Source organism: Oryctolagus cuniculus, chromosome 1 (genome assembly GCF_051225735.1).
Source record: "Oryctolagus cuniculus isolate XC-2025 breed Fujian yellow rabbit chromosome 1, ASM5122573v1, whole genome shotgun sequence".
Lineage (NCBI taxonomy): Eukaryota > Metazoa > Chordata > Mammalia > Lagomorpha > Leporidae > Oryctolagus > Oryctolagus cuniculus.
The window spans coordinates 139784712-139805871 of NC_142867.1; the positions used below are offsets into that span (position 1 = coordinate 139784712).

At 45.3% G+C, this 21160-nt stretch overlaps 1 protein-coding gene and 1 long non-coding RNA gene across 17 annotated transcripts in view; one reads left to right on the plus strand and one right to left on the minus strand.

Moving 5' to 3' along the window:
• Window positions 1–18359, minus strand: part of AUH (AU RNA binding methylglutaconyl-CoA hydratase) — a 162584-nt gene extending 144225 nt beyond the window's left edge. For 3 of the 16 annotated variants that reach the window (XR_016222981.1, XR_016222982.1, XM_089316010.1), the window contains exon 1: window positions 18032–18357. Coding sequence is in view for 12 of the 16 variants with exons in the window: in XM_089316010.1 (XP_089172136.1) it covers window positions 18032–18293 (262 nt within the window). In the remaining 4 variants the exon portion in view is untranslated. Of the gene's footprint in view, window positions 1–1970; window positions 3761–3972; window positions 4079–17573; window positions 17892–18031 lie in introns of those variants that run through there. The other 13 variants (XM_089316013.1, XM_089316025.1, XM_017342355.4 and 10 more) reach the window with 10 other exon arrangements.
• A 24-nt stretch (window positions 18360–18383) lies between these two features.
• Window positions 18384–19514, plus strand: LOC149128664 (uncharacterized). The gene is made up of 2 exons (XR_016222986.1): window positions 18384–18520; window positions 19386–19514. It is a non-coding gene; the product is annotated as an uncharacterized LOC149128664 (long non-coding RNA).
• Window positions 19515–21160: the final 1646 nt, after the last annotated feature.

Below are 21160 nucleotides of genomic sequence, written 5' to 3' on the forward strand. Positions count from 1 at the left end.
CACAAGGCAGGTGTACAATTTCCCACTTGTAGTACCATATCACTGCTCAAAAAGTTTTGGATTTTGAAGCACTAAGATATTGGATTTTCAGGATGGTGATTCTCAACCCAATGCAGCAGCATATTAAAAGGTGCATACCCCATGACCAGGTGGAATTTTTAACCTAGGAATGCAAGAGTGTAGCTCAATAAACAAATCAAAGTAATAAATCACATAAATAGGAATAAAAGAAAAATTCTTACAATCATATGATCCTCTCAACTAAAGGAGAAAAAGCATTTGACAAAATCCAACACTCTTTAAAAGAGTAAGCAAACACTACACACAACAAACTAGTAATGCACGGGAGGTTTCATAACAGGATAAAGGGCATTGGTGAAAAACTCTCAGCTCAACAATTAAAACCTGAAAATCTTTCCCCTAAGATAAACAAGGAGAATGTCAGCTTTTACCACCGCTATTCAGTAAGGTACCAGAAGTTCTAGCCAGGGCAATTAAGCAAGAAAAAGAAGTGAATGGCATCAGATAGAAAGAAGTAGCACAGGCAGCATTTGGCAGAACAGTTAACACACCACCTGGAACACCCACATCCCCTGTTGGAGTGCCTGGGGTCAGTTCCACTCTCAATTCTACCTTTCTATTGGTGTGTACCCTGGGAGGCAGCAGGGAATAGCTCAAATGGTTTGGTCCCTGCCACCCACATGGGAGACCCACACTGAGTTTCCAGCTCCTAGCTTCAACCTGGCCCAGCCCCAACCACTGTAGAGGTTTGGATAGTAAACCAGCAGCTCACGCTCTCTCTCTCCACGCCCTCCCTCCCCCGCCCCATTCAAAAGGAACACAAGCTTGGGGCCTGCACTGTGGTGCAACAGGTTAAGCCACAGCCCATGACGTCAGAAATCTGAGCTCCAGTTGGAAACCTGGCTGCTGCACTTTAGCTCCAGCTCACTGCTAATGCGCCTGGAAAGCAGCAGAAGATGGCCCAAGTGCTAGAGCACCTGCTACCACATGGGAGATCTGGATGGAGTTCCGGCTCCTGGCTTCGGCCTGCCTCAGTTCTGGTCGTTGCAGCATTTTGAGGATTGAACCAGATCTCTCTGCCTCTACATCTCTCTCTCTCTCTCTCTGTCTCTAACTCTGCCTTTCAAATAAATAAATTAATCTTGAAAAAGAATAACATAATCCTATGTAGAAAAAAAATCTCCCCCCAAATACAAAAAAAAAAATATAGCACTAGTAAATGAATTGAGCAAAGTCACAATAATACAAGATCAGTATACAAAAATCAATTATATTTACATATGGTTACAATGAATAATGCAAAAATGGAATCAGAAAAATTCAATTTGCAATTGCATCAAAAATAACAAGAATTGCACTTTTCAGTTCAGCAGATAAGAAGCTAGAAATCAGCCCTCAGTCCCAAGTAAGAAATTCAACAAATTGAAAAAAAAAAAAAAAAAAAAAAAAAACAGTATCTCTTCTTAGATCTGTGAGAAAAATGGCACCACAGGACTTTCTGTTGACCCCAAACGTGGAGAATCAATGGTCTGTCTGGGCAGAAACCCAGAAGCAGAAGCCCCTGCAGGGACAAGTGGAGGTTGGTGAACCTGAACCAAAACTGACAGATGGCTGAAGGTTCACCGTGGACATGGCTGAAAGGTAAAACCTCCGCGGGGACCTCACTGCTGGCTGCGATAAAGACTCTGAACTTGAGGATACCGTAATAGAAATGGCCAAAGCAGGAAAACAAGGAGGAAAAAAAGACTAATGAAAACCTAACAGGGTCTCCAAGAATAGCAGGGCAGTTATGAGAGATATAACATACATATAATGAGAATTCCAGAAAGAGAAGAAAGGTGCAAAAGAAATTATTTGAAACTATTTCCTCAAATTAATAGCAGACACTAAATCAATCCCAGGAAGCTCAGAGAAGACCAAGCAGGATGAAGGCCAAGAAAACTACTTACCTAAAGAGAAGACAAGGGAAGAATTACATCCAATTTCTCCTCAGAAGACACCAAAAGAAGATGCGACTGGAGGCAAATACAGACAGCCATGCACCATACAATGTTTTGGCCAACCAGAGACCACATACACAAGTATGACAGTGATCTCATATACTGGAGCTGAAAATTTCCAATCACATGGCCGGCGCCGTGGCTCAATAGGCTAATTCTCCACCTATGGCGCCAGCACCCCGGGTTCTAGTCCCGGTCGGGGTGCCGGATTCTGTCCCAGTTGCCCCCCTTCCAGTCCAGCTTTCTGCTGTGGCCTGGGAGTGCAGTGGAGGATGGCTGAGGTCCTTGGGCCCTGCACCTGCATGGGAGACCAGGAGAAGCACCTGGCTCCTAGCTTCGGATCAGCACAGTGCACCGGCAGCACACACCGGCTGCAGCGGCCATTGGAGGGTGAACCAACGGAAAAAGGAAGACCTCTCTCTCTCTCACTGTCCAACTCTGCCTGTCCAAAAAAAAAAAAAAAATTTCCAAATTTCCAATCACCTAGTGATGGCATGGTCACTGTATCACTATCACAACACAATGTATTACGCATATGTCTGTGCTAAAGCTGGAATAAACAACGCCACCATGCTGCCAGCTGTATAAAAACAATTATGTATGCTGTTTAATATTTGATCATGATAATAAACTACTGAATGGCTTACGTGTTTACTAAATTATCCTTTCTATCATTATTTTAGAAAGTGTACTCTCACTTATAAAGAAGTTACTGTAAGACAGTATGCTGTGTCTGCAGGCGGCAGTCTCAGGTACATTATGTTTACCTTGTCTCTTGACTGCATGTATTCGCTTGTACTTGATTTAATCTTGTGAGGTTTTCTTCTTCATGCTAGTAGAAGCCATACCTATACCATATAGCCTAGGCATATAATAGGTTGAACCACCTAGGTCTGTGTAACTACACACTATCAATGTCTGGAATATGCCAAAATCACCTAATAACACATTTCTCAGAATATGTCCCGCAGTTAAATGATGCATGCCTGTATATAAAGTGTTGAAGGAGGAAAAAAAAAAAACTAGAATTATGTATGTTGTAAAATTACCCTTCCAAAGTGGAGGAAAAGTAAAGCCTTTCTCAGATAACTGGACATTGAGGGTAGAGCAGAGGCCTGGCACAGTGGTTAGGCTACCACTCAGGAGCCCATATCCCATGTGACGGAGTGCCTCATACAAGTCCTGGTCACTGGGACACAGCAGACGGGGATACAGGGATGAAGGACTTGGGCTCCTGTCATCCATGTGGATCACCCAGAATGAGTTCTGGGCTCCTGAATTCAGCGTGGTCCAGTCCTGGCTGTTGCAGGCATGTGGGGAGTGAACCCAAAGATAGGCGACAGATCTTTCTATCTCAATCTCTCTTTTAAATAAAATGAAAATAAATTTTAAAAAATTTTTAAGATTGATTTATTTGAAAGAGTTACACAGAGAAAGAAGTAGAGGCAGAGAGAGAGAGAGGTCTTCCATCCACTGGTTCACTCCCCAATTGGCCGCAATGGCCGGGGCTGCGCCAATCCGAAGCCAGGAGCCAGGAGCTTCTTCCAGGTCTCTTGGACCATCTTCTACTTCTTTCCCAGGCCATTAGCAGAGAGCTGGAACAGAAAAGGAGCAGCCGGGACTCAAACCGGCACCCATATGGGATGCCAGCACTGCAGGCGGCAGCTTTACCCGCTATGCCACAGCGCTGGCCTTAAAAAATTTAATGGAGGGATCTGTTACCAGGAGACTTGCCTGTCCTGCAAAAGAAATGTTACAAAAAACTCTTTAGAGAAAATGAAAATTATATAGGTCACTCAGCTCTACATAAAGAAAGGAAAAGCACTGGAGCAGAAATAAGAGTAAAATAAAAACTTTCATAGTACTCTTAATTGATATAAAAGTTTGCCTATATGCTAAGGCATTGTAAAATGGAGTAAGAAATTAGGAATATTTTGTTATTATAAAGTACCTGTAAAAACTATGTAATAAATATGCAGATACTAATCCAATTATATCAATTTGAATGTCAATCATGTCAAGTTGAATCAGTATCACTTAGAACAACAGTGAAGACAAAGCCTGTGGGAGTGGATCAAGAAATACAATCAAACTACAGATTATCTATAAGAAACCCAATTTAAATATTTCACATGCATATATATTAAAAGTAAATGGAGGAGTGAACCAGTGGATAAAAGATTCTCTCTCTCTCTCTCTCTCTCTCCCCCCTTCTGACTCTCAAATAAATAAATAAATCTTTAAAAAAATAAGTCAGGACAAGGCTGTGGCATGGTAGATTAAACCACTTCCTGCAGTGTTGGCATTCCACATGGGCAACAATTCGATTCAAGTCCCAGCTGCTCCACTTCCAATCCAGCTCCTTGCTAATGGCGTCTGGGAAACACCGGAGGATGGCCCAATTGCCTGGGCCCCTGGACCCACATGGGAGACTCAGATTAAGCTCCTGGTTCCTGGCTTTGGCCTGGCCCCAACCCCGGCTATTGTGGCCATTTGGGGAATGAACCAGCAGATGAAGATCTCTCTCCTCTCTCTCTCTGTCTCTTCCTATCTCTCTCTGTAACTCAAATAAATTTAAAAAATAAATATTTTTTTAAAAAAGTAAATGGAAAAAATGTACCATGCTAATACTAATCAAATAAAAGAGGAAGTAGCTGTATTAATTTCAGACAAAGCAGACTTCTGATAAAGGAAAGTTCTCAGGAATAAATATGGATATTACTTAATGGAAAAGCAGTTAATTTTCCAAGAATAGAATACTGAAGAATAAATTTAATCAGTAAAGTTCAACATCACCCTGAAAACTATAAAACATCATTGAAAAAAATTAAAGATGATCTAAATAAAAACATTTATGTTCACAGAAGATTTAATATTAAGATGCAACACTTCCCAAATTGATCTATTTACCACAATTAAATTCAAACTGTTCAAATGGCTCTTTTTTTTTTTTTGGCAGTGGACAAACTGATAAACAAGGACCCAGAATAATGAAAAACAATTTTGAAACAGAACTAAGTTGGAGGAATCACATTTCCTGATTTCAAAATTACAATGAAACAATGTGGTGCTGGTATAAGGACAGAAGTATAGATTAACAGACTAAAAGTGAGAGTGCAGAAATAAAGCCTTACACTTACAAACACTGGGTTTTCTATGAGGATGCCAAGATAATTCAATAGCAACAAAACAGTTTTTCAACAAATGGTGGCAGGAAAAACTAGGTTAGTAAAAGAATGGAGTTGGACACTTTCCTCTACACAAAAGTTAACACAAAATGGATAGAAGACACAAATGTAAAACTATAAAACCTGTAGAAGGAGAAACAGGTATAAATCTTCAGAGCCTTGGATTAGGCAACAGTTTCTCAAATACAAAATCAAAGGGCAGCTCATCAGCACGGGGCTGAAAATGCCACGTGGAATGCTCACATCCCACATCAGAGTGCATGGGTTCAAGGCCCAGCTCCACTTCTGAGTCCAGCTCCCTGATAGCCCACTCTGAGAGACAGCAGCTGGTAGCTACAGCACCTTCGTCTCTGCTATCCTTAGGAGAGATCCAGACGGAGTTCCAGGCTCCTGCCTTCCATCCACTGTGGGCATCTGGAGAGTGAACCAGTGGATGGAAGACCTTTGTCTCTGTTTCTCTCTCCTATTTCTTCTCTTCATTTCAAATGAGTAAAATGTATATATTTATATATATGTGTGTGTGTGTATAAAACACCCAAAGCACAAGCAAAAAAGAAGAAAAAGATAAATTAGACTTCACCAAAAGTGTGAAGAAAGTAAAAAGAAAGTCCACAGAAGAGTAGAAAATATTTGCAAACCATACAGCTGCTAATAGCCATGTTATAAACAATTCTTACAACTCACAACAACAACAACAGAAAAAAACTGAATTAAGAATGAACCAAGACCTTGAACAGCCATTTCTCCAAATATAAACAAATGCCTAGGAAGCACTTGAAATAATGTCCATGGTTAGTCATCAGGGAAACAGAAATCAAAATCACAATGCATTTTCACTTCACACCCACTAGGATGACTTTCACAATTTTTTGCTTAAATAAGAAAAAAAGTGTCTAGCAAGGACAGGAGAAACAGGAGTTCTCATACCTCGCTGACAAAAATGTAAATTGACACAGCTGGCTAACGAAAACACATTGGGGTTCCTCCAAAAGTAAAACATAAAATTATTACAATTAAACAAACTACACACAAATATTCAAAAAGATTCATAACGTCAAAAAGAGTACAGTCATACAGAATATTCTTCAGCCACAAAAAAGAATCAAGTACTGACATACCCTGTAACACAGAGAACCTTGAAAGTACACTGAATAGACAAGACACAAAAAGCATTTATTGTGGAATTCTATTTCTAGGGTGAATCAATAAAGATAGAAGATAAAGTGGTTTCCAGAGGCTGAAGGGAGAAGGGAGTAAGGAGGGACAGATGAAGGTATTTGGGTGTTTGTTTTGGAGTAATGAATATGTTTTAGAATTAGAGATCAGTGCTGAGGTATCAGTTCTGGTTGTAAAACATGGTGAAGTGGCTGGGCTATGGCATAGCAGGTAAAGCTGTCGCCTGCAGTACCTGCATCCCGTATGGGTACCAGTTAGCATCCCAGCTGCTCCTCTTCCGGTCCAGCTCTCTGCTGTGGCCTGGGAAAGCAGTGGAAGGTGGCCCAAGTCCTTGAGCCCCTGCACCCACATGAGAGACCTGGAAGTGAAGAAGCTCCTGGCTTTGGCTTGGTCCAGCTCCAGCCATTGTGGCCATCTGGAGAGTGAACCAGCAGATGGAAGGCCTCCGTCTCTCTGTAACTCTGCTTTCAAATAAAGAAATAAACCTTAAGAAAAAAAAAAAAAAAAAAACATGGTAGAGGAGTAGGTACTGTGGAAGTAGGTTAAGTTAATAAGCAATGTGGGAGACAGCAAATGATGGTTCAAGTATATAGACCCTGCCACCCACATGGTAGATCTGGATGAAGTTCCTGACTCCAGCTTCAGCCTGACCTCTAACTGCTGCAAGCACTTGGGTTTGAACCAGCAGACGGAAGCTCTCTTTCTTGTTCTTACTCTCTGCCTTTCAAGTAAATAAAATAAATAAACCAAAACTTTTTTTAGATGGTAGATAAACAAAAGGCTAATAGGACACTTGAAAACGTTAAAATGGTCAATTTGGGGGCCAGCGCTGTGGCACAGCAGGTTAAAGCCCTGGCCTGAAGCGCCGGCATCCCATATGGCACTGGTTCAAGTCCTGGCTGTTCTACTTCTGATCCAGCTCTCTGTTATGGTCTGGGAAAGCAGTGGAAGATGATCCAAGCACCCACGTGGGAGACCCGGAAGAAGCTCCTGGCTCCTGGCTTCGGATCGGCGCAGCTCCAGCCATTGTGGCCATCTGGAGAGTGAACCAACGGATGGAAGACTCTCTCTCTGTCTCTACCTCTCTCTGTAACTCTTTCAAATAAATAAAAATAAATCTTTGGGGCCAGCGCCATGGCACACTAGGTTAATCCTCCACCTGTGGCGCCAGCATTCCATATGGGCACTGGTTCTAGTCCTGGCTGCTCCTCTTCCAACCCAGCTCTCTGCTGTGGCCTGGGAAAGCAGTAGAAGATGGCTCAAGTGTTTGAGCCCCTGCACCCGCAGGGGAGTGTCGCTCCCCCATTCACGGAGGAACAACACTGGACCCTGCGCTGTTCTTTTATCTGCTCGGCTCTTTCCAGGGTTAGCTGCCGTTCCCTCATTCGTGGAGGAACAACGCTGTCCCGGGTTAGCTGCAGGCCCCTCCACCTCCGTGGAGGGGGCGGCACCACCCCCCACCTCACCCCCCACCGCCGCTTTCCCCGCTTCCATGGAGGGGCGCCCCCCCCCCCCCCGCCACTTTCCCCGCTTCCGTGGAGGAGCGGCACACCACCGGCCGGCTCTCTCGGGGGCTGCTCAGATGTTCCTCAGGTGTTCCTTCAGATAGATGTTCCTGGTGCATGTTGTCTCTCTCCTCCTTTATAGTCCTCTTCCACCAATCCCAACTCTGCTGCCCACACGCCGAGCATGCTGCTCTCCTCCAATCAGGAGCAGGATCAGCTCCTGCAGCTTATCAGTCAAACTGATGAGGCAGCTGCGTAGAGGATGTTTAGTCTCTCTCTCAGTGCCATATTGTGGGAGAGCAGATGCATAGAATAAGTCTTAATTCCAGTAACTTAGTCTAGTCTCAGTTGCTCCCCACAGGGGAGATCCAGAGGAGGCTCCTGGCTCCTGGCTTTGGATCGGTGCAGCTCCAGCCATTGCAGCCATCTGCGGAGTGAACCAGCAGATGGAAGACCTCTCTCTCTCTCTGCCTCTGCCTCTCTGTAATTCTTTCAAATAAATAAAAATAAATCTTTTTTAAAAATGGTCAATTTTGTGTTATGAAATTGTCACATCAATTTACCAAAAAGAAGGGAAACTGAGGCTACTGCAGAGATGACAGTACCTAAGTTTCAGTTTTTAGTAATGGAGATGAGCAGTAGACCACGTCCAGGGATATGCTGCAGTTGGTACTAATGTAGGATAAATAAGCAGGAGACTGCTGAGCTAGAAGTCACAAAGCCCCCATGTAATTCCATCCTCCTACTTATCAATCAAAATGCCCCTTTCCCAGGATGCATCTGCTGCATCCAGGACCTAGAGGGGACGCCATGAAAACATAGATCCTGAGCTCCACATGGAACTTGTGAAGGGGCCGTATAATTCTCAGAGGGCTCCCTGCCGGAGAGGCACCACCCCAACTCACAGAGGAGGCCAACAACTGCGAGGGAGGCTCTCTTCTACTGCAGACCATGGCTGGAGGGCTGCCAAGTGTTCTTTCTGCCTCCCCTCCACCACCCCTACTCCCTTCGGGGGAAACCCTCTGCCCCACTGCCCACTCCTGATGGGTATTTCTCTGTGTGAGGCAACCCATGCTCACACGTGTATATGTTCACTTTCCCACCTTTTAAATACATTTGATCACTTTGTGCACCTTATTTGTGTCAGCACTTAGCATGCTTCTCATTGTGCATGAAAACAGCCTAGAGTAAAAAAAAATTAATACCCCTTCAACCACAATATCAACATAATTATCAACAATATTATAAGCATTATATATATTCAATTTTGAGGTAAGACATTTAACAATTCAGATGAGAACAAAATGCAATTATCATAAACCTTGATGATAAAAACAAAGTTATAAATGCTAGCAACTGGGGCAGGCATTGTGGTACAGCAGGCTGAGCAGCTACATCCCTTATCAGAGTGCCTGGGTCAGAGTGCCACCTTGGCTTCCCTCCAGGTTTCCTGCTAATGCACACCCTGGGAGGCAACAGTTGAGGGCTCAAATGCTTAGATCCCTGACACCCATGCAGTAAATCTGGATGGAATCATCAGCTCCTGCCTTGGCTTAGCCCTGGCTGCTATGCGAATTTGGGGGAGTGAACAGGCAGGTGGAAGATATCTACCTATCTAGCTCCTCCCTCCTCTCTCAGCTCTCTCTCTTCCCCCTCCTCCCTTTCCTCCCTCTCTCTCCTGTTCACATAAAAAGCAACCTAAACTAATAAATTCCAGAAACTAAAAAGCAGAAAAGAAAACAGAACAGCACACATCTCATCTTACACCAACAGGAGACCCAGATACTGTCTATAAAAACAAGTCTGAGAGACAATGAATTAAACTATCATTCACAGCAGTGATTCAGGAGATGTTTAAAATCTTTAATTCTGATGAAATGGCATGAAAGTAGGATGCTTTCTTCTTTACATTTCAACATGACTGTGTATAATTTCCTTACTTTTAAAATTTTTGCATAGGGCAGCATTTGGCACAGCAGTGAAAATGTTGCTCTAGGGGCAGGTGTTGTGGCATAGCTGGTAAAGCCTCAGCCTGCAATGCCACATCCCACATGGGTACCAGTTCCTGTCCTGGCTGCTCCACTTCCGATCCAGCTCTCTGCTAATGGCCTGGGAAAGCAGCAGCAGATGGCCCAAGTCCCTGGGCCCCTGCCACCCACATAGGATACCAGGAAGAAACTCCTGGCTCCTGGCTTCAGCCTGACCCAACCCTGGCCATTGCGGCCACCTGGGGAGTGAACCAGTGGATGGACCATCTCATCTCTCTCTTTTTCTGTCTCTCCCTCTCTCTGTAACTCTACCTTTCAAATAAATAAATAAATCTTTTTTTAAAAAAAAATGCAGCTTGAGTCTCCCACATTCCATAGCAAAGCACCTGCACTGAAGTCTTAGCTCCACTTCCCATTCCAGTTTCCTAATGCACAGCTGAGGGCATTAAAGTGATGGCTTTGGTGCTTGGGTCTCTGACACCCAAGTGGGAGACTGAGACTGTGTTCCTGTCTTCAGCCTGGGTCAGCCCCAACTGTTGCAGCCACTTGGTGAATGGACCAATGGATGGAAGACCTCTATCTGTTTCTCTATCTCCCTATCTCTCCTCTTTTCAAATAAATATAATAAATAAGATTTTTTAAATTAACAATAAATTTAAAATTCTGCAAATTTCACTGATTCAACTATTACTTAAGAAACTATGTATAAACTATGTAAACTATGTAAAATCACTGACAGAATACTTTTGATAAACCACATAAATAATCTAGGTCCCTGAAAAACTGACAAAGTACTGTAACATACACTGCAAATACACTGAAATGACCTGGAACTCCTGCACCTGAACAAAATGAGATGTGCACAAGAATTTCAGCAATTTTTATATTAGCCAAACCTTAGAAACAACTTGGAAATTCATTACCAGATGATGACTATAAACCTTGAAAACACAAAAGAATTAAATAAAAAACAAAAAGCATCCTCCAAGAGAAATGAAGTTACTATTTCAGGATGGGAGAGATGGAGGTAGACAAGCACTCATAAGATACCTTAGGAGAAAACCCTCCATTTTTATTATCCAGAAAATAGGCAAGGGAGCAGGGGGGATGACCCAGGGCTACGCTTAGCCAAAAATGTGCAAATCCTACTGATAGAGGCTTTGTAGAACTCCTCTTAAAAAAAAAAAAAAAAAAAAACAGTGGAAGTGAACAAATAACACATATCATTCATGTTCCTATTTCCTATATAGCAAAAAATAATCTCACAAGTATCTCCCTTATTTAAACAGAAAACCCAATTCAAGTTCTGAAATTATACATGAAGATTCTAAAATTTATGTAGAAAAATAACAATGCAAGAAGAGCACAGAAAACAAAAAAGAACAGTGGTGTAGGAGGGAAGAACCAGCTCTACTATATATTAAAACACAACACAGGCCGGCGCCACGGCTCAATAAGCTAATCCTCCGCCTTGCGGCGCCAGCACACCGGGTTCTAGTCCCGGTCAGGGCACCGGATTCTGTCCTGGTTGCCCCTCTTCCAGGCCAGCTCTCTGCTGTGGCCCGGGAGTGCAGTGGAGGATGGCCCAGGTCCTTGGGCCCTGCACCCCATGGGAGACCAGGAGAAGTACCTGGCTCCTGCCTTCGGATCAGTGCAGTGTGCCGGCTGCAGCGGCCATTGTGGGGGTGAACCAATGGAAAAGGAGGACCTCTCTCTCTCTCTCTCTCACTGTCCACTCTGCCTGTTTAAAAAAAAAAAAAAAAAAAAAAAAAAAAAACAGCACTTCAGGAATTAGAGTAACATTGGAGCACAACACAGGGATACAGAAACAGAATAAAATGTTCAGATGGAAATTTAGTTTATAATAAAAGTGTAGTTATAAGACTTTCAAATCAGTGGGATAACAAGGAACAAATAGCGTTGGGACAGCTGGGTACCGATTGGAGAAAGACAAAGGATCCAGATCTCACCTTGCACTGCCATGATAATTACTTCATTATTACCTTGCTGGTTCCAAAACGGTGATGTTCCACCTCCATTCTCCCATTAAAAACAAGTTTCTCTCTCTCTCTCTCTCTCTCTCTCTCTCTCTCTCTCTCTCTCTCTCTCTCTCTCTCTCTCTCTCTCATACACACACACACACACACACACACACTCTTACTTTTGAGCATCACCGATTCCTTATTCAAAGTGCTAGCAGCCTTTACCACCACTATACATTTTCATGCTCACATCACCCTATCTAGAGCCTGGGGGAGCCTTTATAAGCCCCTTTCTTTGACCTTTAGTACTTGAGCACTCCTGGACTGCTGACCCAAAAAGATAGCCCACGTTCCCCTTTACTCTTTCCCTGTAGCAGACCTGGCAAACTAAACTGTACTTAGAAACCATGACCCAGGGATCAGCTATCATCACTGCTTCTGGAAGATTATTCCTTTTAGACCCAAAATGTATATTATATGATTAACGCACTTAGGGTTTTTCGATTAGAAACCATGACTTCATCCTAACAGCTCTAACTCAAATGCAGCAAAACAGGATTCTTTCTTATCTTCCCTGGCTACACATTTGTACTTTCCTTCCTTCCGTCATGATAGCAAGCCTGGTCCCCTGACAATGTATTTTCCCATCTGATCTACCCTACAATAAAAACAGCAGATTAATTACTATACACATACCACTGCTAACAAACCTACTAAATTTCAAAACTCTTTTTGATTCATACTTCTTAAGTGACCAAAAAGATAACAATTTCTTCAAAACAGCAGCAACAATATATTAAGTAATTACACCTTACAGGAAGGAGAAGGCAGACAGCAATGACACAGGGGACAGGAGGTAGAAACTGAGACTGCTCTAACATTTTACTACCAGGAAGCAGTATAGTGTTGCTTGGAAGTCGACTTGGATTCACTATAAATGTACATTGCAAATTTTAAGGTAAGCACTAAAAAAAAAGACATGCTGAAATGAGAGAAAATAAAATAATATGAAACGCTTGATGAAAACCAGACAAGGCAGAAAAAGAATAGAAAACAGAAAAAGGAGAAAAAGAAACAATACTGAAAGAAACTCCGAGCACTCTGTCAAGAAACAAGACCCAATATATGTCACACCTGAGAAACCCACTTTAAATATAAAGATGCAGACTGAGTAAGAAAGCCGGAATCGCGATTCGATAGCTATATGAACTCAGAGAGCGCTCACTTCAGAGCAAATGGACTCAGGGATAGAGGAGCATGACACAGTGAAAAGGGGGCCACTTCTCCAACAATACATAATGATCCTTAATGTTGCTGCACTTAACAATGGACCATACAATTATGTGAATTAAAAACTAAAAGAACCGTAAAGAGAAATGGACAAATCCACTATTACAGGTGTAGATTTCAATGTACTCCTTTTTTTTTTTTTTTTTTTTTTTGACAGGCAGAGTTAGAGAGAAAGGTCTTCCTTTGCCGTTGGTTCACCCCCCAAATGGCCAATACGGCCGGCGCTGCGCCGATCCAAAGCCAGGAGCCAGGTGCTTCTCCTGGTCTCCCCCGCAGGTGCAGGGCCCAAGCGCCTGGGCCATCCTCCACTGCACTCCCGGGCCATAGCAGAGAGTTGGACTGGAAGAGGAGCAACCAGGACAGAATCCGGCGCCCCAACCAGGACTAGAACCCGGGGTGCCGGCGCTGCAGGCAGAGGATTAGCCTAGTGAGCCACGGCGCCGGTCTCAATGTACTTCTATTATTAATTAATAGATTCAGCAGGCAGAAAATCAGTAAGGGTAAAGTTGAAACACTTCCAACCATCAGCTAGATCTAACTGAATAGTGGAGCAAACTGAACACAGAATACTTTATTCAACAGTTGCAGAACACATTTCTTCAGTAGCTCACAGCGAGCATTCCCAGAGATCACATTCTAGACCAAAACACACCCAAACTATTTAAAAGAAAAGAAATCATACAAAGTGTGCTCTCAGACCACCATCAAAATAAGCTACAAACCTTTAATAGTTGGCTGGAAATACCAAAATACTTGGAAATTTTAAAGGCCCTTATAAATAATGCATAAGTGATGAAATTAGTCTTAGGAGAAATTTTTAAATATTTGTAACTAATTGAAAATTAAAATGTAATCTAAAAACTTGTGGGATGTGGCAAAAAGCACTGCTTAAAGAAAAATTATACTACTGGATGCATGTATTAGGAAGATCAAAAATCATTGATCTAACCTTCCACAATAAAAAGCTAAAAAAAACTGAATTCAGTAATCAGGACAAAAAGAAATAAAAATTAGCAGAAATCAATAAAGTTGAAAACAAGAAATTAATGATAAAATCAACAAAACCAAAACGTTCTTTAAAAACTTCAGCAAGTTGATAAGCCTCTAGCCAGACTTGCTGCAATCACTAATATCAAAAATGAAAAGGGTTTGGTCATCACTCCTGAATCCCACGAATACGATAAGCATAATAAAGAAATACAAACAATTCAATGGCCACAAATGATCATTTAGATGAAATGGACCAATTCTTTGAAAGATCTGATGTACCACAACTCATACAAGGAGAAACAGAATGCACAGGCCTGTTATCTGTTAAAGAAGTTGAATCAATAATTAGTAAGTGGGGTAAGCATTCGGCACAGTGGTTAAGACCCCTGCATTCCTTATCAGAGTGCCCAGATTTTGAGTCTGGGGTCTGCTTTGGATTCCAGCTTCCTGCTAATGGAGATCCCAGAAGACAGCAAGTGATGGCTCAAGCACTTGGGGGAGACCCAGAATGAGTTCCTGACTCCTGAATTCAGCCTGATCCAGCCCAGGAGCTGTAGGCCTTGAATTAGCTGAACCAACATATGAAAGATCTCTCTCTCTCTCTCTCTCTCTCTCTAATAAAAAATAACTTGGGAATTAATAAGCTTCCCAAACAAATGGCTTCAGAAACAGATGATTTCACAGATAGGTTCTACCAAAATATCAAAGAAATGATCCCATTCCTCTTAAATGTCTTCCAAAAAACAGAAGCAGAAAGAACACTTCCATGAGGTTGGCATTATCCTCATGCCAAAACCAAAGATATTACAAGAATGAAAAACCAAAGACCATTATCTCTCAAAAACATGGATGCAAAAATTTTCAACATAAAATTAGCAAATCAAACCCAATCATATATAAAAACAATCATATACCACAGCCATGTGCGGTTACTCTAAGTATGCAAAACTGAGTCAATATTTGAAAATCATTTAACATACTCCATCACATCAGCAGACTAAATAAGAAAAATCATATGACCATCTCAACAAACTCAGGAAAAGCATTTGACAAAATTCAACAAAGAAACACTCTACAAACTACAAAAAGAAAGGACCTTCTCCAATTGATAAAGGGCATCTACAAAAAAAAAAATCCCTCACTAATGATTGATGATGAAAGTCCTAATTCTCTTCACCTCTCTCCACCCCACCGCAAGATCAGAAGCAAGACAACAATACCGGCTCTCCCTACTTACTTTCAATGTTTATTTATTTGGAAGGCAGAGCAACAGAGAGAGGGAGGTCTTCCATCTGCTGGTTCACTTCCCAAATGCCCACAGAAGCTGAGGCTGGGTCAGGCCAAAGCCAGAAGCCAGCAACTCCAGCCAGTGAACGTCTTGGCCTCAGGTACTTGAGTGACCCTTGCCTCTCAGGCACATTAGTGGGAGGCTGGATCAGAAATGGAGACAGGACTCAATCCCGGGCACCTTAAATGGGGCACAGTTATCCCAAGCAGAAACTTAAACTGCTGAGTCACAACACCTCCCCACTCTCATTACCTTTATTCAAATCTGTTACAGAAAGCCCTAGTAGAAAGAAAACAAGAAAGAAAGAAAAAAGACATTCAGATTGAAAAGAACGAAATAAAATTATTATTATTTACAAGCTACATGTCCTTGTATATGTAGAAAACATTAACAAGTCCACTCAACACTATTAATATCAGGGCTGGCACTGTGGTGCAGGAGCTTAAGCCCCCACCTGCAACACTGGAATCCCATACAGGGGCGCTGGTTGCAGTCCTGGCTACTCCACTTCCAATGCAGCTCTCTGCTAATGGCCTGGGAAAGCAGAAGAAAATGGCCCAAGCTTGGGCTCCTGCCACCCACATGGGAGACCAGGATTGAGTTCCAGGATCCTGGCTTCAGCCTAACGCCACCACAGTCATTACAACTATTTGGGAAGTAATCCAGCAGATGGAAGATCTCTCTCTGTTTCTCTCTCTCTCTCTTTTTCTCTGTCATTCTGCCTTTAAAAGAAGTATCCAAAAAGAACAAAATATTTAGGAATAAATTTAACAAAAGCAGCATAAAACCTGTGCACTGGCTGTAAACCCAGTCTGAGGCTCCTCTGTCCCTCCCGGCGGCTGAAAATGTCAATTCCGGACCCGTCTCCTGTAAGACAAGATTGCTACACCAGTAGTATCCTTGACCTCCTGGTACACTTCACACTGCTTATTGCTGGTTCCACAGTAAAGCGAAGCACAGGTATCGATAGCCAACTCTGAAAAAAGCCTGGGCCACTTTTTCTAAGACACCACGATGGCCTAAATCACTGACTCCTACATCTTAGATAATCTGAAAACATCAGGATTCACTAAATCACCTTTTATGCTCTGGTACCTCCTCTTTCAGCTCATTCAGATCCTAACTTAAAGACTTTCTTGGACATTTTGTGTAAGTTTACTTTCGATCTGCATTCATTTAAAACCAAAAGAAGAAAAAATAACAAAACCCCAAAATACAGTGCCTACTACTAGCTGTACTTGCAATTCCTTTGCATCCAACATACCGTTGCATACTATTATATTATTTCAGTTACATACTAATGTAACTGAAAACCCAGCACAACCAAGCTTCCGCGAGATGTGGCATCCACAGCCCTAACCACTCCAGCGGCAGCCTAGCTCCCGGCTGGCTTTCACTATCCTGCCTGACCCGCCTCAGGACAGCCACCTCTGCCTCACGGTACTTCCCAAATGCACCCCACAGGCTCACATCCCCTAGCCTCGGACCAAGCTCCTGTCCACCTGAAATAACAAACAAGTAAGGGATGAAATAACTCAGCCTCCTCCAGCGGGATGGATACTGGGTGGCAGTGCGTATGGATCGCATCTCTTCTTCCTAGTAACCCTATCAAGTTGGCGTTATCTTTCCTATTTTACACGACTCGGGTGGAGGCACAGGGAGGCTGCCCAGGGATTCTCCCTGACAGCATCATCCACGGCTTTCTGGGGTATGCCTTGCCCTTCCCCATGGTAGACGCATCTTCGCAGCCCTTTGCTCTCGCCAAGCCTTTAAAGTTTGCACAGCCCATTAATCCCCTGGCTCTTCACTACGCTAAAAGACGCCATCGTGACTCACTCACTTCTCACTTCTGCTTTAGTGACAAAGGTGCTCGATGTATGCATGTCCACACCGAACACCTGGTCCTCTGTCATACACCGGGCGAGCTGCCATTCCGCCCACGGGGACCCCAACGCTGCCAGCGAAAGGGACCGACCCAAGGACTCCCTCCGAATCTTACCCTCTTTATCGGATTGCTAAGTACCCGTCCCTTCCAGCCTCGTGGCCCCTTTTCAACATCACCCACAAACTGGTCCTCGGAGTACAGCAAGCCCCTAAGTGCTCAGAACCGTTCGCCTGCAGTGGCACAGTTCCCCCAGGACTAACTTTGTCGGATGAAACGGACAAGAGGCCAGCGTCACATCCGAGATCTTTAGGCACCACGACGCGCGTTCTCACTGCAGCTTCCACAACTCTACCTCCAAACATCTGACCTGACACGAAGCCGCTACACGGCCAAGCACAAAACCTGCAAGCCAGCGCGGCCCGCCCCTGCCAGTGCAGTGACCTTGGCCCGTCTGGAGCGGAGAGCGCACGCTGCATCTCTCGAGTCGGCCGCGCTGAACCGGCCAAGTGTCAGGGAAGCCGCTCGCGAGTACGCGGTCGGGCATTACCTGCACCGACTAGCTGCAAAACCAAACGCCCGCAGCGGGCAGGGTGGAGGTGGAGGTGGGGGTGAGGGTGGGGGTGGGGGTGGGGGCGGGGAGGGGCCCGACCTTGCGGCGGGTGCGGAGGCCGAGCGGAGCCGCCCCCGCCCCCGGCTCCACGCCGCCCGCGCCCCTCACCTCGATTCTCCTCCTCCAGGTGCCGCACCCGCAGCTCTTCCTCCGTTTTCGCCTCAGAGTTGTAGCCCCTCCTCGGGGCGGAACCCCTGGCCGCAGGCGCCCAGCCCAGTGCCCCGCGAGCCGGCCCCGCGAGCCGGCCCGCCCAGGAGCCGGGCAGCCGCAGCCCAGGGCCCAGCTGCGCGCAGCCAGCGGCCACCCAACGGCTGCGGCCGGCCTGCAGAGCGCCCAGGGCCCCCGGGGCCGCCGCCACTGTAGCCGCCATGTTGTCTATTTACGGCGCGGGCCCGCCGCTCCCCTCCGCCCCAGCCCGGCGCCGCTCGGCTGCGCGCCCGCGAACGCGCACGGCGCCCCGCCCAGGCCACGCCCCCTCGGCCAGGCTCTCACGCCCGCGCGGCCGTGGGGCCTCGTCGCCCCAGGCCCTGAGAACTGCTGCTGTGTGGTACTGGGCAGGCCCCCTGTTCCCTGCAGCGATATTAACTCATCTGTCCGGTACGGAGGAGGACGAGTTTTCCAAGGCTTTGGGATACTTAAAGGGAACTTCCCAAAGGGAGGCACCTCACCGCGCCCCCTGGGCCCGACCCCGGGGTCCCTGTGCTAGGTGGGACGCCAGAGTGACTTAAAATGCTTTGCCTCCTCGGGTTTGGCTGCAAGTGTGGCCGCTGCGTGAGGGGCTCTGCTTTGCACCCGTGTCTCAGAGCCCGAGGCTGTGGGTTAGCCATGCCTGGACTGCAACAGCGGAGGCTACTCCCTGGGTCCGCCAGCCCACCGACTTCTGCAGGTGGACTGGACCTTCCCGGAGGTCGGAGCCTTGATAAGCCCTAGCCTGGGGCCGCCCCGTGGGTTAAGCAGCTGCCTGCAGTGCCGGCATCCCCTATGGGCGCCGGTTCAAGTCCCAGCTGCTCCACTTCCGGTCCAGCTCTCTGCTGTGGCCTGGGAAAGCAGTAGAAGATGGCCCAAGTCCTGGGGCCCCTGTACCCACATGGGAGACCCGGAGGGAGCTCCTGGTTCCAGCCTTCCAGGGGGTTGACGCTATTTGGGGAGTGAACCAGCTGGTGAAAGATCTTTCTCTCTCTCTCTCTGGTTCTGCTTCTGGCTTTCCTGACTTTCAAATAAATATTTAAAAATAATAAAAATTTAAAAAAAGAAACCATGGACTGAGGTGGGATTTGGGACAGGTGGCTCTTGCAGGAACTCCATTTCACTGTAGTGTGGAAGTCACCAACTAGCTTTGAATCACCTGTCCCCTGTATTAGGAATACTGTTTGGAAAATGTCCTGCTATGAGCATATTCCGATTGCCCACGTGCTACGTTTTTGAGAGCTAAGCACAACTTCCCCCTATGCTGTGCCCTCAGCTTTTGCCCAAAATGGCAAGAAAACACCAAAGGAATGGCATTCCTGTGTCTGCTGTGCGAATGAGTCTGAAGGCGCCTTTCATTGTATCTTAGGTAAAGTACCGTGGCGAGTTCTCTAACTTAGAACAAGGAAAAGCATTGCTTCCCTTGTACCTTTCCTCTCTTCCGATAATGATGTTCCCTTTGATTGCGGGCTGTGTGTTAATCGTTTTGGTTTCTCTCCAGTTTGGTCTTGGCTCTCTTGAGGTGGGTGGACAGTTTGAAGGTGACAGGGATCCCAACCAGCAAACAAGGCTGGGGAGAGTCCTGTGGGGCTAAGGCCTTTACTGGGGTCTGGCTGGGTCCTAACCAGTTTCCAGTGGGGAGCCCTAACTGGTGCATGTACAGAAGGTAGACAGGAGTTCCACAGTCACCTTGTCTCTTGGAGGTGGTCCCTGAGGGGTTCTCTATGCAGTCCATGTTGGAGACAAGTCAAGTAAATGGTATCCACCTGTCCCCTTGGGAGGTGTCACCAGGAGGCAGTCGTAGGAGGCATATCCCAGGATGGACCACATGGAGGAACTGGGGGAAAGTGGGGAACTAGAAACTCTCAAGTCTGACTGAGCCCTGCTCCTGGTATAAGACGGTTAAACTTATATTCTCAATGGGCAAGGACAACACAGGATGATGAGAAATCATTATGCCAGGAAAGCTGTGAATTTTATTTACAACTCAACCATTGCATATTGCAGTCTAATTATAGTACTGTTCACTTATGTTGGTCTCTGTTTTGACACCTTGATGTTGACTCATCAGCAGACTAAATTTTTTAGAAGATTTCTTATGTATTTGAAAGGCAGAGTTACAGAGAGGTAGGGAGAGAGAGGGAGAGAAAGAGAGAGAGAGAGTGAGAGAGTCTTCCATCTGCTGGTTCTCTCCCCAAACAACTGCAAAGGCTGGAGCTGGGCTGATCTAAAGCCAGGACCCAGGAGCCAGGTGTTTCTTCCCAGTCTCCCGCATGAGTGCAGGGGCTCAAGGACTTGGGCCATCTTTCTGTTGCTTTCCCAGGCCATAGCAGAGAGCTGGATCAGAAGTGGAGCAGCTGGGACTCAAACTGGTACCCATATAGATTCCGGCACTGCAGGCAGAGCTTTACCTGCTACGCCACAGCACTGGCCCCTAGATTATAAATTTTAAGATAGGAGTTACGCAGAACATCCAGTATTTAAAATAATGCAACCTTACCTAGTTGATTTATTAGGCCAACTACAGAAAGCTGACAAGTTGTCTGAGTTATATAACGGAGTTAGATGGAAGGACTGCCCACTGAAAGAGTGTCTGTGTTACCTGGAAGGGAAATGCCAGCGGGAGGACTACCTCCTTCCCCAGCATTTGTGACTGTCTTCCTTATCTCGAAGAGTCATGCAGATAACCCAGGTCGGTGGTAAAAGCTGATTCTTAGAAGTTAGTGCCGGGCCGGCGCCGTGGCTCACTTGGTTAATCCTCCACCTGCAGCTCCAGCATCCCATATGGGTGCCAGGTTCTAGTCCTGGTTGCTCCTCTTCCAGTCCAGCTTTCTGCTGTGGCCCAGGAAGGCAGTAGAAGGTGGTCTAAAGTGCTTGGGCTCCTGCACCCGCATGGGAGACCACAAAGAAACACCTGGCTCCTGGCTTTGGATCGGTGCAGTGCCAGCCATAGCGGCCATGAGGGGAATGAACCAACAGAAGGAAGACCTTTCTCTCTGTCTCTCTCTCTCACTGTCTATAACTCTACCTGTAAAATAAATAAATCATATT